Source organism: Dromiciops gliroides, chromosome 4, assembly GCF_019393635.1.
Source record: "Dromiciops gliroides isolate mDroGli1 chromosome 4, mDroGli1.pri, whole genome shotgun sequence".
In the NCBI taxonomy this organism is placed as follows: domain Eukaryota; kingdom Metazoa; phylum Chordata; class Mammalia; order Microbiotheria; family Microbiotheriidae; genus Dromiciops; species Dromiciops gliroides.
Window position 1 is genome coordinate 68,915,882 of NC_057864.1, and position 18,918 is coordinate 68,934,799.

General features: G+C 42.5%; 1 protein-coding gene across 2 annotated transcripts in view; it reads right to left on the minus strand.

Annotated features, from left to right (window-relative positions):
- The window catches only part of ASTN1 (astrotactin 1), a 469,489-nt gene that overhangs the window by 20,192 nt on the left and 430,379 nt on the right, over window positions 1-18,918 (minus strand). For both annotated transcript variants that reach the window (XM_043964036.1, XM_043964035.1), the window contains exons 17-20: window positions 15,899-16,167; window positions 10,459-10,592; window positions 6,577-6,728; window positions 5,344-5,479 (exon numbers count right to left, since the gene is read on the minus strand). In XM_043964036.1, the coding sequence (XP_043819971.1) occupies window positions 5,344-5,479; window positions 6,577-6,728; window positions 10,459-10,592; window positions 15,899-16,167 (691 nt within the window). The remainder of the gene's footprint in view (window positions 1-5,343; window positions 5,480-6,576; window positions 6,729-10,458; window positions 10,593-15,898; window positions 16,168-18,918) is intronic.

Sequence of the window (18,918 nt, forward strand, 5' to 3'; positions counted from 1 at the left end):
TGGGGGCAAGTTGATGATGAGGTATAGGTCCTCAGGCTTTCTCTATTCCTAAATAGGAATGAGTATCATATAAGCTTGGACAAAGGGTCAGAGCTGGTAATGAAGTAACCCCTGCTTTCCCCAACAGAGCAAGACACTTTCAGATTGCTTAATGAAATGAAATTCTGGGAGATTAGACCAGCTATAGGAATCAGGTAGGGCATAACATATTTTAAAGTGGCAATTTTGTGTCTAACCAGTACATAGACATGCTCTCCTTGTATCATCATCATTATTATTGTTCTTCTTATTATTATTTAACATGTATTGGGCAGCAAGAGAACTATCTATGGTTTAGAAACCAAAAAGATGTCAGGGACCTTGTCCAGAGAGCTAATGGATAATCACATTCATGGTCTTTTTAAAGGTCTGTACTTATTACAACATGGCCTCCCAGGCTGTGTTTGCTTAGACCTTAGTTGGCATGCTAATAACCACACTTACCGGGGACACGTGAGCATGTGAGCAAACACAGAGTTGGATTTGACTCTGAGGCCTCTTAGAGGCTTAACAGCCTGGAACCTGATGAGCATGGAGTAGTCCCCCGCTTATTCTCATGAATTAGCTGCCCTAGCCTCTTCTTTTCACGGATCTTCTCCCTGCAGGCTTGGCAATCTGAGCTAATCCCTTTTATCTGACTCACTATTCTCTGAATTCAGAAAGTCCCCAGAATCCTGTAGTTGGAAGGGGCCTCAGAGGCCATCTGGTTCAATCCAACCTGGAATAATTTCCTAAAGAGATTTTTTAACCATTTTTGTGTCATGGGCCCTTTGGCATTCTGTTGAAGCCTTTGGACCCCTTCTCAGAATACTGGCTTTGTATGCATAAAATAAAATGTTTAGGATTATAAATGAAACCAATTACAAGGAAATACAATTATCATTTTTTTAAGTTCATGGTCCCCAGTTAAGAAATCTCTAACAGGAGTAATTTACCTTTTTATGTAAAACCTTAAATGAGGCAAAACTCTCTACTTCTTGTGACAGCTCTTTGCAGTTATGGGCAGCTATAATTTCTAGGAATTTTTTCCTGATAGAAGGCCAAAATCTGCCTCTTAGCAACTTCTAATTCTATTGTCCAGGGACAAGCCGAAGCAGTCTAATCCCTCTCTATGATGGCTCTTCTGGGGTAAGCAATCAGGCTGTTGAGAAAGGCATGGTATGGTGCAGAATGGTGCAGTGGGAAAAAGGATGTCTGGGTTCTATTTCTGCATTCCCCAAAGGGAGACTCTGTGATTTATTTAGCCTCCGTGAACATCAGTTGTTTGCCTACCAAATGCCAGGCACTGTGCTAAGAGCTGGCATACAAAAGACCCTGCTCTCAAGAAGTTCACTTATCTAATGGGGAATCAACATGTTAATGATCATGTACAAATGAGGCATATATTGGAAAACTTGGAGATAATCAACAGAGGGTAGGTACTAGTATTAAGTGGTTATTAGTAAAGGTCGCACATAGAAGGTGGGATGTTAAAAAAAATCTAAAAGGGGGCAGCTAGGTGGCACAGTGGATAAAGCACTGGCCCTGGATTCAGGAGGACCTGAGTTCGAATCCAGTCTCAGACACTTGACACTTACCAGCTGTGTGACCCTGGGCAACTCATTTAACCCTCATTGCCTCATGAAAAAAGAAAGAAAAAAAAAAGAAGGTGGGATGTTGGGGCAGCTAGGTGGTGCAGTGGATAAAGCACTGGCCCTGGAGTCAGGAGGACCTGAGTTCAAATCCAGCCTCAGACACTTGACATTTACTAGCTGTGTGAACCTGGGCAAGTCACTTAACCCCAACTGCCTCACCAAAAAAAAAAAAAATTAAGGTGGAATGTTACCTGGAATGTGAATGAATTATTCTATCCTCATAAGGATGAATGGCTATTATCAACCTAATTTTTAGGATTGAGAATCTTAGACACAAAATTTAAGCGTCATTTGTCTAATATAGCTGGTTAGTGACAGAATCAGGTTTGGGACTCGTCTATCACGTCTTTATCCAATGTTCTTTCTACCATATTGGATATGGAAGTAGGCAAGTATAGCTCCTCCTCTAGTCATAAAATGAGTATCAGCATCCAGACCCATAGAATCCCTATCAGCCCACTGTCCCAGGCTAGGCTTTGGTGCTATCTAACAAAGCGGGCTTGCATTCATTGTATTTCTCCTCATACCATGTGATATTATTACTCCATTTTTTCTCAACATGATAATTATTGTTGCAACGTTTTTCTCACAGAGATTGTACGTTCATGAAAGAAGTTCACTGACCAACACCTCCATGATCTGTGGCAGCACATTGCTGGAAGGAAGGCAGTTTTGATTCCTAAGAGCACCTACATAGAACTGCTTCATTAGGTGGTCTAGGAGCTGAGTCAGATGAAGCCAAGCCAACCTGACAGGAGTGACTATCATCTGGAATCAGACACCTTTAAAAGAAACCCTATCTTTGCCTTCTTTCCCATATTATGCAATTCGAATAGATATAAAAAAATTAACAGTGACAACACAGTTATTCATATTTATTATGAATGCATAAAGGCAGCTAGGTGGCACAGTGGATAGAGCACTGGCCCTGGAGTCAGGAGGACCTGAGTTCAAATCCGGCCTCAGACACTTAACACTTACTAGCTGTGTGACCCTAGGCAAGTCACTTAACCCCAATTGCCTCACCAAAAAAAAAAATAATAATAAAATAAAATAAATGAATGCACTGTAGGCCTCAGTTTCCTCATCTATAAAGTAAAAGGATTGCATTAGTTAGTCACCAAGATACCTTCAAGTTTAAGATCTTGGGATCCTATCATTGGAACAGTCTGGTATGGTGGATGGAGCACTGAATGTGGCAAGGGGACGTACCTGCATGCAAATCTCACTTCTCACACATACCTCTAATAAAGAGGTATGACTATGGTCAAATTGTTCAATTTCTCTAAGGCTGTTTTCCCATTTGTAAAAGTGGGATAGATATATCTACAGAGTTTGAACAAAGGGATTGTTGTGACATTCAAAGGAGATAATGTGTTCTGAGTGTTTGGCAAACTTTAAAGAACTGTCCAAATGCCCATTTTGTGTTGTTATTGTTGTTATTTCTATCTTGTTTTCATTTTTTCTGAGGGTGCTCAGAGAGAAAGAGTGTGGGAAAAGTCACTATCCTACTTTTACTTCTTAATGGACTATTGCAGAGATGGAGAAAATAAGTGCTTTTTATTGAATAAAAATATTAATGAGTAAGCTCATCTTCTGTAGGCTCACCAAAAGTATTCTTGGGACACCTCCAGCATCAGAGGGGGCAGCAAGGTTAATATGTGCCTCATCTAGTTCTCACATGAATTTGATATATCATTATCATATGATTAGTCGGCTGGATTGCACAATGGACAGAACTCAGGACTTGGGAAGATCTGAGTTCAAATTGTGCCACAAATACTAACTATATGTGTGACCCTTGAAAACTCACTTAACTTCTCTGTGCCTCAGCATCTTCATCTGTAAGAAGGGTATGATAATGGCACCTATCTTACAAGGTTGTTGTATCAGCTGAGCTGACTGACTCTAAAGTATTTTGCTAACCTTAAAGTACTATATGAGGGGGATAGCTAGGTGGCCAGTAGATAAAGCACCGGCCCTGGATTCAGGAGGACCTGAGTTCAAATCTGGCCTCAGACACTTGACACTTACTAGCTGTATGACCTTGGGCAAGTCACTTAACCCCATTGCCTTGCAAAAAAAAAGTACTACATGAATGCTAACTACTACTGCTGCTACTACTACTACTGCTACTACTACTACTACTGCTACTACTACTACTGCTACTACTACTACTACCACCACCACCACCGCCATAATTACCATCACCACTACCACTACCACTATCACTACCACTACTAATACTACACCATAGATCCGGAACCAATTTAAGGTCCATGCTATTTTAGATACTACAGTTACAACATGGGTCATACCAAACAAACAAACAAAACAAAACAAAACAAAACAAAATAAAACCAGAGTCTATTCTTTGTTATTGACATCTCTCATAAGGAATGGTATTGAACTTTATAATATTGCAAATTACAAGCCTAAGCAAAAATGGAACTACTAGTGACCTTTGTAGTCATGGGGAAGATAATTCGATTTGGAAATCTTCAAAGGAGAAATTGCCTTTTCTTTGATACATTATCATGTTCAGTTTACATGTCATTCTTGAAATGACATCTAACATTTTCCTAACAGTGGTTAATTTCCTTTCTGGACATCTATATAGTTGCACCATCTTACCTTTTCTCAGGATTTTAGCTTCTCTGAATCATTAAGATTCCCTAGATTCTATCTTCAAAGTTGTAACTCTTCTTTTCCCCCTATCCATTCCACATCTTTAAGCTTTTTGGTTGTTGAAATGGAAATGACTTCTTCTGGCATGAGCTAATCTGTAAACTGTTAAGTGATTTTCATACTTGGTGGGGACATGAGGTCTCAGCATTGCATCTCTGGGCACTGTGCCTGAACCCAACAACTTTTCCCTCATGCCTAAGATTCCATCATGTTCTATCCCCTTTTTCTTCCTTTATAATAACCATAATAATTCACATTTATCTGGAATCTTAAGAGTTACAAAACGCTTTTGATATAACTCCACTAATGAGGTAAGTAGTTCAAGTATTACTGTACTCATTTTACAGACAAGGAAACTGGGGCTCAGGAAAGTTAAATGTCACATAATTAGGGAGTCCTACAGCCAGGACTCACCCCCAAGTGTTCTGACTTAACCCAGTGTTATTTTCATGATTTCATGTATTTCTACCCAATGAGAAGTTTAAAAATAACTCCAGACCCTTAGGGTGGGGTGGGATGGGATGGAGAACAGTTCATAATTGGGAGGTTCCCTGTCTTTGTGAAGACACATTGAAGACACTTGGAAGACTCAATATATATATGGAAGGGTTAGACAAGATTTTATATATATATGTGTGTGTGTGTGTGTGTGTGTGTGTGTGTGTGTGTATAAATATATATAAATTGTGGACTTGAAGAGAGAAAGGTAGATAGCAACAGTCATCTGGAAACCACAATACTCACGTACTTAAGAATTACCAGTAATAGGACCAGGGATTTAGAGCTATAAGTGAGCCTTAGAAATCATCTTGTCTAACCCCTCCATTTGGAGTTAACAAAAATGGGATTTGGAGAAGCTAAAAGAATGTCTGGCACTGTATAGAATGGCAGGCTGGGGCCTGAACCCCAGTTCCCTGATCTCCAATTCAATACTCTTTCCACCATGGACCATGTATCTCTAGTGAATTGAAGTATTACTCACATGTAGGTGGTGTCAGGTTCCAGACAGCGAATGATCAGAGAGATGGTGCTGAACTGCTTGTCAGGCACCTGAGATGGCATGGCACAAGGGGACTTGGCTCCAGAGATGATGTCATCCACAAAACTCAATACTGTTTCTGCACAGAAGGAAAAGCAAATGAAAATGCATGAGAAATAGCAATGAAGACTAAATGATGGAGGAGGAAGACAAATTTCATGAATATCTGTTATTGAATGTGCTCTTCCTCAAGACCCCTACAATCCATGGACAGTGAAATTTGGGAAATACCCCTGTACTCTCCAAATGTAGAGCATGCGGGGATACTGGTGAATCATCAGTATTCTATGTAAGGTGTTTGAAGTCCTTAGCATGGGTGAGGAACAGGAACCCTAGTCAACCATCCCTGTTTACAAGAACTCACCAGGGTTACAGATCCTACTGAATTAAGAATCTTTGATAAATCAAAGTCTACAGATCGGTTAGTCCCTCACACAGGCTGCATTAGACAGTGGGCAAAAGGGCTGAGAAGTGACAGATGGCACAATCTATTTTGAGGCTATTGGCTCATCTGATATATACCCATAACAGGGTCAGACGATGTGCACTGTGTCCCCACTGTGGTACTCACCCTAAATGCACAAGTCATATTAGCACCACTAATGCTGACCTCCCTCTCCCTGCCTGGAAAAATTGGCCCAGGGTGCTTTCAATGGCAGCACCCCAAACCAGTTTGAAAATTTTCCTCTTTAGCTGAATCAGACAGAGTCAGAGTTTGCTTTAGGACAAAACATGGGGCAAAACTCCTATGTTTCAGCAGACTTTTGCCCAGAGGGGGCTTATTAGTAAAGGAATCTTTCCTCCTCCCCCCTGTAATCACAGCAGTGGTTAGCAGAGAATTGTTTCCTAATTGTGGGCCATCACAACCAGTTTATTGTAATGTTGTTTATTTAAGTGTGGCTCTGAGAGAGTGCCTAGAGGCTATGAAATGGACACCTCTTTTATAAACAGAGAGAGAAGCAAAATCAAAACAGCCTTTGTTGGATGTTCACCATTAAGCAGCTCTTAAACAGGCAAGATGGACCATACGTGTTAGGGCCAGTGGCTCCTTCTCCTTGTGTCTCCCCCAAATACTGGGCACCTGAAGCACAGCCTTGTTGGACTCAGCTGTCAGGACAAGGCATGATTCCATCAGCCCCCAGCAAAGCTACATCTCAAAGGGTAAGGCTCACTCACCAGTCTCCACTTTGGAATGGTCCATCCTGTCTGTGACCTTTTCCTGGCGGATGAGGTAATCCACAATCTGTACCCCTATTGGTGGCTCTGAGTGTTCCCACTCCAGTACCACCAGTGTGCTGCTAGGTTCATGCACTGTGGAAAGTCGGAGTCTGTGGGATAAGAGGAAAGAAAATGAAATGGGGTTGGCGCTAACCTTGAGCTTTGATTACTCTTGCATCTAACCCACTGTCAGGGCTTGTGTTGATCAGTGGTTGTGTATTATTGTTATTTAATCATTTTTCAGTTGTGCTCAGCTCTCCATGACCCCATTTGGGCTTTTACTGACAAAGATATTGGAGTGCTTTGCCATTTCCTTCTCCAGTTCATTCTACAGATGAAGAAACTGAGGCAAATAGGGTCAACTGACTTGCGTAGGGTCCATATTAGTAAGTGTCCAAGGAATGATTTGAAGACAGGTCTTAACTCCAGGTTCAGGGCTCTGTCCACTGTGCAATCTAGCTGCCCTGGTTGTGTATTATAAAATAATCTGATGGCTCAGTGGATAGAACTCTAGACCTGAAGTCTAGACCATCTGAGTTCAAATTCAGCCTCAGATACTTTCTAGCAGTGTGATCCTGAGCAAGTCACTTACTTCCATCTGCCTCAGTTACCTCAACAACAACAGCAACTATATCTTAGAGCTGTTATGGGGATCAAATGAGGCAATTTTTGTAAGGTGAGGAATGAGGACAAAGATGATCACTACAAGGTGAGGAAAAGTGGCAGGGTATATGTGTGTGTATGTGTGTGTGGGTGTGGGTGAGTGAGATAGAGTGAATAAACAAGGTAGTAGACAGCGTCAGAATCAGGAAGACTTAGATTCAAATTCTCCATCAAAGACTGGCTATCTGACTCTGGGTAAATCACTTATTTCTCAGTGCCCCTGGGCAACTCTCTAAGATGCTAGGTTGTCAGAACAGTTAAAGATTTGCATTGACACAAAGAGAGTTCCCTCTGTCATTGAAATCCCAAGTCTGGACTTGTTTGCCTGAACTCAGGCATTTAGATGGTGCAGTGGATAGAACACTAGGCCTGGAGTCAGGAAGACCTGAGTTCAAATTTGGCCTCAGACTTGCTAGCTGTGTGACCTAGGCAAGTCACGTAACATCAATTTGCTTCATTTTCCTCTACTATAAAATTGGGATAATAGTAACACCTAAATTCTGGGGTTGTTATGAGGATCAAATGAGATAATAATTGTAAAGTGCTTTATGCAGTGCCTAGTACATAGTAGATACTATATAAATGTTAGCTATTATTCTTATTTCATCCCTAAGGAACCCCTGGTAAAATAATTCTCTCTCCCAACATAGATCTAAAAATGTTCTGCAAATTATGGTCACAGATTTTTCCCCAGGGCACCGAGGGGTTAATCAACTTTCCTGGGGTGCCTTAAGCAGTACCAGACAGAGGTAAGACTGAAGTTGGCACATGGAGTACCCATTACTCTATACTGCATCTTGGCTTTCAACATTGTTCTGACCCACCACCTTGTTCTAACCTCTATATAAACCCTGTAGCTATAAACTCTTTACCTGATTGCTGTATTCTAACAACCTAGAGCAGCTAGGTGGATAGAGCATCAGCCCTGAAATTGGGAGGACCTCAAATCTCATCTCAGACTTAGTAGCTATGTGACCCTGGGCAAGTCACTTAACCCCAACTGCCTTAAACATCTGGGACCATCTCCAGTCATCCTGATAAATATCTTGCCACTGGACCCAGATGACTCTGGAGGAGATAGTGAGGTTGGTGACCTTGCACAGCCCTCCCTCACTTAAATCCAATTCACTGAAAGTCATGATGTCACCTCCCGATGTCATGGTTCTCTTTGAGAATGAAGGACAAACAATAACCCAAACCACCTACTCCTGGGTACTGCTCCAGTGACGGGGGAAACACATGTCTGTCCTCTACTGTCCATTTCCAACCTGGAAGTATTTCTCTCCATGTTGGTCCCTCAGCTTGTTCCTACAATCTGCCACCAACAATCATCATGGTAGCTGCTATGGAAGCCAAGGTCAGCTCCCATAACTGTGATTGGCCACCACATAAATGGCACTGGTTCCCAGAAGAACTGGTTGATGTAGTGTGGTGAAGTAGCAGTGACAGCCAGACTACCTGTCTCCATTATTGGGAAACCCAAAACTTAAAGCATGTTGAAATGTGATGGTGGGTCTGGAGGAAGGATGACACATTGGATTTCTATTGCTAAATATCAAACTGATTCCAGTGTCCCATGATCTGAAGACAACTATTACCTGAGTCATGAATTAGTCATGTATAAAGAAAAATATTTTTATATTATTAGAAAACCATTTCCTTCCCTAAGAACAGCAATTCCCTGAATACAAGGATTGTAATTCCCTGAAAACTGACCGAGGCTAAGCTGCTAATTAGAAGGGAAGGCATTCATGCCAGTTAGACATGTGAAATTGAGCTCTAACAGCCAGGAGACCATGATTATTGTAAAGAAAAGAAACAGTTGAATCAAATAATTATAGTTGACAAGAAAAGTGAGTTTGTAATATTTGTTCCAGCCAGTTTGGTCTTAAATCTTTATATAGCTAGTAAACTGTAAGATCCATAGACTCAGAGTTGGAAAGGACCCTAGAGGTCATGTGGTCATCTAGCCACACATCTTCATTGCACAATTTAGTCACAAAGTATTAAATAGTAAAATTAGGCTATCAAAGGGGCAGCTAGGTGACACAGTGGATAGAGCATTGGCCCTGGATTCAGGAGGACCTGAATTCAAATCCAGCCTCGGACACTTAATACTAGCTGTGTGACCCTGGGCAAGTCACTTAACCCCAATTGCCTCACCAAAAAACAAATAGGCTATCAAAGCTTAGAGGTGGGAGTGTGCCCAGAGTCATTGGGTTCTAGACATGGTATTAGAAAGGTCCGAGTTCAAATTTTGGCTCAAACATTGACTAGCACTGGAACTTTTGCTGGTAACATTTCTCTCCAGGACACACTCTAGACTTTCTCTACCATGCCCTAGTTCTTCATCCTAATGCTCATTCCAGTCCTGGACTTTGAACTTTGAAAGTTCCTTCCACCCCTGCAAACACTTCTTCTCTTGGAATGGCTCCTCCTGCAGGAGGGTGCCTAGGCCAGCCAGGTCTCATTCCCAGACAGGTAGCTTCTCCCTCTCCCACCTTCAGCTTTCATGTATGTATTTCTTCCCTTGTTAGAATACGAGCTCCTTGTGGGCAGGGACCACTTTTCTTTCTACTTTTGTTCATATTTCCAGCACTTAGCATCATGCCTAGCAAAAAAAGAAGTGTTTAATAAATACTTTATAACCTACTGACCCTAGTGAAATTACTTAATCTCTCAACCTCAGTTGATCCATCTATTATTTGATACTAATTATACCTACCTCTAAGCTTTGTTATGAGGATCAAATGAGATAAGAGGCAAAGCGGTTTGCAATAACATGTCAAGTGTTTTGCAAATGTTAAGGTGATATATACATGTTAACTATTAGTAGAAGATTAAAATATGCCTTAGGAATTTACTGCATAGATCTCAGCATTGTTGGACAGAACTTTGGTCACTTGATGGGATTAATAGCACAGTCCTTTCTACTAACTTAAAATATTGTCACAAAAATGCGCTTAATTCTCTTTTAGGCTAAGGGGGAGGAGAGAAAGGGCTAGTCAGGGCCCCCTTGAGTTGTTTGAGTGTGTGTTGGGGGAGAAGCGCATTCATGGATAAATCAATGATGGGGGAAGGGAGTGGCTAAGACCTCTGAAGTAGGTACCACATGGATGGGTAGAAAGCAAAGATGGCACATTCATGCAAAAGGGACAAAAGGAAAAGGAAACATACACAGGTTGCGGTAGAGGAGCACAAGTGGGGAGCCCGTCTGCCCCAAATGCACTGGAGTCACACCGACACCAATCTTCAATGACATCCCCGGTTCCCGAACACCAGAGTGAGCTCATGGTTGCCTCCTGCAACAACTGAAAGGGGAGGGGTGAAGAGAGAGAGAGACATCAGGATGGATACAGCAGGAGAAGGTGGCCCCAGGCCTCCAGAATCTAGGCAGGAACCCACAGGAGCAATCTGAGGGAGCACACCAACAAGGTTCCATCTGGTCTTAAGGAGTTCACCTATCCCTTCCCTGCTATACCTACCTAGAGCATCCTCTCTTTCCCTTCCTCTCTTTCCTAAAAGTTCCCCTACACAATCAATTATTTTGGTTAGGTAACAAAGAAAGTCATGGTCTTGACTGTCAGAATGCTGTTGTGTTCTGAGAGTGGGGAAGAAGGGTATCATGGGGTCTCTGATTTAGCTCTCATCCTGTAGTGCATTAGCTGGATTACCTTGAAAAGAGAGCGTGACACTGAGTGAAGAAAGGGAGAAGAAAATTTTGATGGAGTAGCTGAGGAGTATGAGGTTCTGGCTACCCAAAGAGGCACCCAACTCCGTCTGGGGAGGAAAGAGGCAGGTGTTGAGCCGAGGAGGACTCATCTACTGTTGGGAGGGAGGCTCAAGGTTGGCCAGACCCTCCCTTAGGTTCTGAGGGACAGGTAATGGACCAAGGGCCCAAGTCTGAGACTTTCTCTCTTTCTGCCCTCCCCCACTATTCTCCTCCTTTCTCTCCTATCCTCATCTCTGTGAGGAGAGGGCATAGAGACTTATGAACTAGAATAAGCAATCACATATCTGTTCTGGAAGAAATTGGTTAAGAAGTACTTGAAATGTTAAAAAAAAAATATAGCCTCATTTGGGTAGGCTGAAAAGGCACCTTAGTCTGCCTAGAAGCTTATTCAAGAGGATACTTAAAAATTAATTAAAGATTCCCTGGAATGGGCATTAGAGTCCACACCAGGAGAAGAGTGGCCATTGGAGAGGCCTCAACATCTAATGATGACAGGACATATATGCCGAGGAAAATAGCTCATGGTATTTATCTGAGCACTGGAAACTTACGACTTGGTTCTTTCTCCCTTCTCCCAAGTTTTTCTGTATTCTCTATCTTTGGCTTCCAGGTAGGGGAGGGAATAAGGAGGAGAAAAGAGAGGGAAGGCAGAAAGAAAGCTTTTGGGGGTGGCAGGAGAGTCAGATAAATCCTAGTGAGTGAAAAGTTTGGGACCTGGGCTACCTCTCCTTACTATCATTTTTAAGAGGAGCACTGAAGGAAAAGGGAAAAAAAAATAATGTGTTCTGGTTAGGGGAAATGAAAGACAGATCCCATCTGCTTCTGCTTAACGTTAGGATTTCAGAATGAGATAAAGGGGCTTTAGAGAACATTCTAATGTCCCCATTTTTCAGACAAATAAACCAGTGCCCAGGGAAGTTGAATCATCACCCTACTCAAAGTCACAAAGAGAATGGGAGAGACGGTGTAAGGAGCTAACTTGGAAATGATCTAGAGATTTAGGGTTAGGGTTTTATATTACGTGAACAGTGTGACACGGGGCAATAAAACCTAATGCTCTCTGGCTAATGTGGAAATATCTTTTGCATGACTTCACATGTATAATCAATATCACATTTTGCTTGACTTGTTAAAGAGGATGGGGAGGGGTAGAAGGGAGAGAGAAAATTTGGAACTCAATTTTTTAAAAAAAGAATGTTAATTTTTTACAAGTAATTGGGATTTTTTTTTTTCTGGTGGGGCAATGAGGGTTAAGTGACTTGCCCAGGGTCACACAGCTAGGAAGTATCAAGTGTCTGAGGCTGGATTTGAACGCAGGTCCTTCTGGATCCAGGGCCAATTGGGAAATATTTAATAAAATAAATAAAGATATATTTTAAAAAATCCTAATTCTGTCATACCTTTCATTGAGAGAAAAAGGTAATAGGTCATCTAGGTGGTGCAGTGGATAGAGTGTTGGATATGGAGCTTGGAGGACTTGAATTAAACTACAAGTCATCTGTATGACATTGGGTAAGTCACTCAAACTCTCTTGGCCTTGGTTTCCTTATCTGGAAAATGGGGATATAATAGTTGTTTTATTTTGTTGTTTTTGTCCTCACAGGAATGTAAGGCTCAAATGAGATAACATATGTAAAGCCGTTTGTAAACTTTAGAGTCCTAAATACATACTGTTTATTATTATTATTTTGCAGGGCAATGAGGGTGAAGTGACTTGCCCATGGTCACACAGCTAGTGTCAAATGTCTGAGGCTGGATTTGAACTCATGTCTTCCTGAATCCAGGGCCAGTGCTTTATCTACTGTACCACCTAGCTGCACTTATTATTATTATTATTATTATTAACAGAATAACCATTATTATTATAGTCCTTTATCCTCTGTGAAACTGTACCCAGATTAGAGAAAGTAATAATCCCACATCACCCTACTCTGATCAGATGGCATCTGTTCTGGACACTGCATTTTGAAAAGGACATTCACAAGCAGGAATGCTTCCTAGAAGGTCACTAGGGTACTGAGTGGACTAGAAATCATACCACAATAAGATTGACCGAAGGCTAGTTCTGGGGTGTTTACCCCAGAAAAGACAAGACTGAGAGGGCCATGACGACTATATTCAGGTATTTGAAGGGCTATCCTGGGGATTCAACTTGTCCTGCTTTGCTCCAGAGGAAAGACCTAGAAGCAGTAAGTAGAGACTGCAGAAAGGCCCATTTTGTTTTGATGTAAAGAAAAGTCAAAATGAAACCAATTTCTAATAATGGGAATGGTCATTCTCAAGAGGTAGAGGGTTATCCCAAGCAGGGAGGGAGGAGAACCACTTGTCAGGAATTTAGGAGAGAAGATTCCTGTTCAAGGACAGGTTGAACTAAATGATCTCTAAGGTTCTTTTCAATTTCATCATAACATTCATTTCCCTGACATTTCTCTCTGTTCTCCCTCTATTTCAGGACCAAAAAAAAAATGAAGAGAGGGTAAAGCATTGTGTTAGAGAGGGAAAGAAGGATGGAGCAGTGGTAGACACAAAGAGACAGATGGAGAGAGAAGGGAAGAAAAAGGGAAGGGAAGGGAAGGAAGAGTAAACAAAGAGAGAGAAGAGATGGAGAAAGGAGGAGTGAAGAGAGAAAGAAGAAACAGAAAGACAGAGAAGGGAAGGAAAGGGAAGGGGAGAGAAGAAAAAAGGGAAGGGAAGGGAAGGAAGAGTAAAAAAAGAGAGAAGAGAAGGAGAAAGGGGGAGGAGTGAAGAGAGAAAAGGAGGCAAGGAGAGAGGGAGGGAGGGGAAGAGAGAGAAGGAAGAAAGGGCAGAGATTAGAAGAGGAGAGGGCAAGAGCAGAGAAAAGAAAAGAGCCAGGGAGAGGAATATAGATCTATCTACATTATATGACTCTGGAGACTATAATATTAAAAGTGCCCACAAAGCTCCCCTGTCACTTATTTTTTGAAAGGTGAAGCAGGAAGGAGGAGCAGGATGTTCTTTGGTATCTGGCAAGGGGTTGAAGGGAATGAACACCCAGCCTAAAACAAACCGCAGACTTTCTTAAGGCTGACCCTGAAGTGAGGGCCCACCCCAAGCTGTCTCCTCCAGGTGAGCCTTCAGGCATTGGCAGTTTACCTCCTTCCCCTCCCCTCTCCCCTTTTCTTCATAAGCATCATAAACTGGTGGCATTCATTATTCCTGCTCCCAAAGCCTGCATTCTCTGTCAGGGAGAGCCACTGTTGCACCAGATCCAGGGCTAAGTCTATTTCTGGGGACATGTGCTTCCTCTCTGTGAAGGGGCAAAGACAGATCAGGAGTCCCTGCCTCCTCACTGAAGAAGTGCCTGGGCAGACTCCCCAGGGTCTTGTTCCTTAGCCTCCCCATCTCTTTACTGTCCCCCACTCACTCCTCCACTGCCCACAGTCATTCTGATTTGCTTACAGAGTAAGTGGGGTGGGGTGGGGAGTGAAGGAGAACGAATTCACTTTTTGACCAAAGGAAGTCTGGTCACATTCAAATACTGAACAAAATCATTTTTAAGAACTTTAGTCATTGGAGAAACAAAAAGAGGTGGGCACACCCCCCAACCCCACATTTTTCAGTAATGCTAGATCCAAAGTCTGAGTGTCAGCTACATAACAGGGTGCCTCACACAGCATCTCTTTCATTGAAAAAAAAGGTGGAAGGAAAAAAATTACCCTTCTGCTACCTTTGATTGGATCCTTAAGATATCTGAGATGCTCTCTGTAAGGTCATCAAGTCCATGCCTTATCAATAGTGCTGCCCTTGATAACAGGGCATCATTACTCTGCCATTCTTGGTAGTGCCATATTCTGCCAGGGAGTAGGGGGATAAGATTATTGCACCTGAAGTAGGAATAAATTGGGTTCAGGCTCACCTCAGACAGCTGTTGATTCTTGGCAAGTCACTCTACATCTTTACCTCAGGTTCCTCATTTGTAAAATGAGAAACTTAATTCCCCCAAAGGTCCCTTCCAGCTCTAACTCTTTGATTTGAAGTTACTCTTCTCATAAAGACTGACCAAAGAGGAGGTAGGAGTGGGATGGGTTGAAGGAAGATGAGAAACTTGTTGGCATACCCTTTGCCAGATTTTTCCCAGCTCTCCGCCTCTGAACCAGAATTCAAGAATTTTCCCTGGATTTTAACACACACAGTGACTGAGACCAAGTGACTCAGTGACCTAACATATGGCAGAGAGAAGAGGCTATTAAGAGCTTCTCTGGAGACCAAGGGTGATAAAATGGAGAATCTTACAATTTATGATGATCCTGGCATGCAAACCGACCTCCAGTGGACAGCTGCTGGATGGCCATAGCCCCATCTCTGTGTACCAGTGAGTTCTGGGTTTAGAAGTTATTAAGGGAAACTGGTTCCACTCCCATGTCAATGGCCCAATGTGAATAAAGGAAGATGCTGAGTTGATCTATCCATGTCTGAACAACTAGAGTCATGCGGATATTAAGTTTTATGACTAAGGGTGGATAGGGATGGGGAGCTCCCAATTTCTGCTCTACTCCTATCCTCCCTTGTATACCCCTTCCTTTCTAAGCCTTATGGGTGTTACACACACACACACACACACACACACACACCCAACAACAATAAAAAACAAACAACCCCCCCCCCAAAAAAAAACTTGCTATGTAATTTCAGGTGAGATGAGCCCTGAATATCCAATTGGAGTACAGTAGGTGGTATGAATGAACTAATTAAATTTGATATGCAAACATGCAAACCCATGCAAATCAAGTTCTTGGATTAACTAAAATATTCTAATAGCTTTAGTCTACTGTGGAGCTTCACTGTGTCCTGTCACTTTTTGAACCCATCTGTGAAATCCCCTGTTGTGTTTTCATCTGGAGATGACAGTCCTGGGTCCCTCACCCGCTGTGTTTGGTTGTTAGTAACCAGTTCATAGATGGGAGCTGCCTTGGTAACCTCCAGGAGAATTGGCTCAGCGGGCAAATCAGGGCCGGCAGTCACATGGCACAGTGGACAGGATGAGGGGCACCGGCCTCGGCTCTGGCACTCCATCCGAACTCCAGCCGCCATGCGTTTGGTGCCTGACTCGGATAGGCTGGCAATATACTCTGGGAATGTGAGCACTTTAGGGTCTCGCTCCCGCTCCTCTGATTCATCTGAGGGGGAGTTGCCTGCCAAAGGAAAAAAAAAAGAAAGACACGGTGAAATTGGGGAAAGGCACAGAGGCAGACAAAAGCACGAAGCACCAGAAAACCTCATGTGTTCTCTTTTTTACAGTTGGACACCAGCATTTAATACTTGATCGCATCAGAATGTGTCCTGGAGGAGGTATGTATAAGAGGAAGCACTTCCAATTTTAGTGGGGAAATCCACTTGACAAATAACTCATTAATTAGAGATGGGTTGTCAAGGGCAGGAAGGCTGGCCTAGAGCCTGATTCCAAGTGACCTCCCTTCTAGTATCATCAGAACAGTTGTCCAGTTAATATGGGTGATAATGGGAAAAACTTTGTAGGTGAACTCCGAAAAGTTCAGAAATGAACAGCTTGCTTCTCTGCTAGCACATTTATGCCAGAAAGTAAACTGGCACTTCTATGTTTACATGTTAGACAATGGTAAGAAGATGGGGAAAATGCTTTCTGAGTAGGTAGAGAGCATTGTGATAAAAAAGAAGAAAAAAATACCCTGCCACTCTTGGCTGAGAGATGAAAAACAAGTTGGGGAGTTCCAATTCTATTTTTGATGGAGACATTCACCATCAATCTGGACCCATACAGAATTCATGAAAAAACATACCCCCTCCAAAGACATTATCCATTGGCGTTGCTATTCTAGCCTCCTATGCTCTTCTTGTAATTTCCATTTTGAAAAAAAGTTTGAGGAGAAAGTTGTTGAGAATCAAAATGCTGTACAACAAAAAAAGTCCTGAACCCTTTCAGAGTGAATATGGGCTCCATTATGGAGCATTAACTGTTGGCATCAGTGTTAAAATAATCGTCTTGGGGCCAATGGGCAGAACATGTATGCTGATGTTCTCCCATTTCTCAAGCATCCCTGGATGTCTGACAAGCTGGATCTTTGAAGAGTGGGGGCAAGGGATGGATGGAGGAACTTTAAAGGAACTCATAAAGACCTAAAAGATACATTTTTAGCCCTTTTCCAGTGGTGGAAATAGTGATTGCTTTGAGGGTTCTTCAAAGCTTTCTTCTACTGCTCATTCTACTCATTATTCACTATATATCTACTTAAGTATATGTGATTATTCCTCACTTAGCCAAGCAGTATAAAAATGATTCTGATGGTTCCTCTCAGAGGAACAGGCTTCAGATGACACCTTTCACCCTTGTGACCTTGGACAAATTGCTTAACCACACAGGGCCTCAGTTTCCTATTCTGTAAAATGAAAAAAAGATTTAGACCAGAAAGTACATTATCCTATACTCACTTGTGTTGGAAGGTCTTTCCTGACTTTTTAGGACCCTGGTGAACTGTGTAAGCTTCTTGAAGGCAAAGACAGTTTTATGTGCATACCACACCTAGTATAGTGCCTGACATATAGTAGGCCCTTAATACAATGGTTACTGAATTAAAGGTAGTTGAAGAAACCACAATGCATCTGATAGCATCATGTGTGAGTTTTGCATTCTTATTAATGCTATTGGTACCAGTTTGGGCAGATGCCTCCTGTATTTCTAAACTAGGGAAAAGGAGTCACCAGGTACAGTTACATGATTCACTTTTTGTCACGTTTGGCATATTTCTTTCTTTTTTTTTGGTGGGGCAATGAAGGTTAAGTGACTTGCCCAGGGCCACACAGCTAGTAAGTGTCAAGTGTCTGAGGTTGGCTTTGAACTAAGGCCCTCCTGAATACAGGGCTGGTACTTTATCCACTGCACCACCTAGCTGCCCCCTGGCATGTTTCTTTATAAGGGATGTACAGTTCGAGCTGAAGGTCTTCTGAGCCACGAAAAGCTCTGTCAAATCTAGAATAGAAAATCAAATGGGATTCCACAGCAAAGGAGGCAATAGTACCTGCACCAACTTGCCAGAAGCCTTTTAGGGGGTCCAGACTGATTGGAGATGCCTTTACAGAGACTTGGTTCTGCACAGGGATTTTTGTAGCCCTTCAGGGAGAAGGGTCCATAACCCTGAGACTCATTTCTGTACTGGCTACATTCTGTACTTTCTCTATCATCCTAAAACCTCACTCCAACCCTGGAATTCATGCAGTGGAAGTAGCCTGCACCCCTGAATCACTCTCTCTCTCCCTCTTCCGCTCCCTCTGTCTCTGTCTCTCTCTCTTTGTCTCTGTCTTTATCTGTTTCTCTGTGTCTCTCTGTTTCTGTCTATCTCTCTCTGTGTCTGTCCCTCTCTGTGTCTCTTTCTGTCCCTCTGTGTCTGTCTCTCTCTGTGTCTGTCTTTGTCTCTTTTTCTCTGTCTCTGTCTCTCACTCTGTCTTTGTCTCTCTGTCTCTCTCCGTCTCTCTGTCTCTCTATGTCTCTGTCTTTTGTGTGTGTGTGTCTTTCTGTCTCTTTTTCTGTCTCTGTCACTCTCTGTTGTTTTTGTTTGTTTGTTTGTTTTTGCTGTGGGGCAATGAAGGTTAAGTGACTTGGCCAGGGTCGCACAACTAGTAAGTGTCAAGTGTCTGAGGCCAGATTTGAATTCAGGTCCTCCTGAATCCAGGACCAGTGCTTTATCCACTGTGCCACCTAGCTGCCCCTGTCCCTCTCTGTCTCTCTCTCCCTCTCTCCCTCTGTCTGTCTCTGTCTCTGTCTCTCTGTATGTGCCTTTCTGTCTCTCTCTCTCTGTGTCTCTCTGTCTCTGTCTCCGTCTCTCTGTCTGTCTCTCTGTCTTTCTCTGTGTCATTGAATAACTTCTCCCAGAACCCCTATTTAAGAAGGGGGTGTTAGGTCAGTCGGCTCT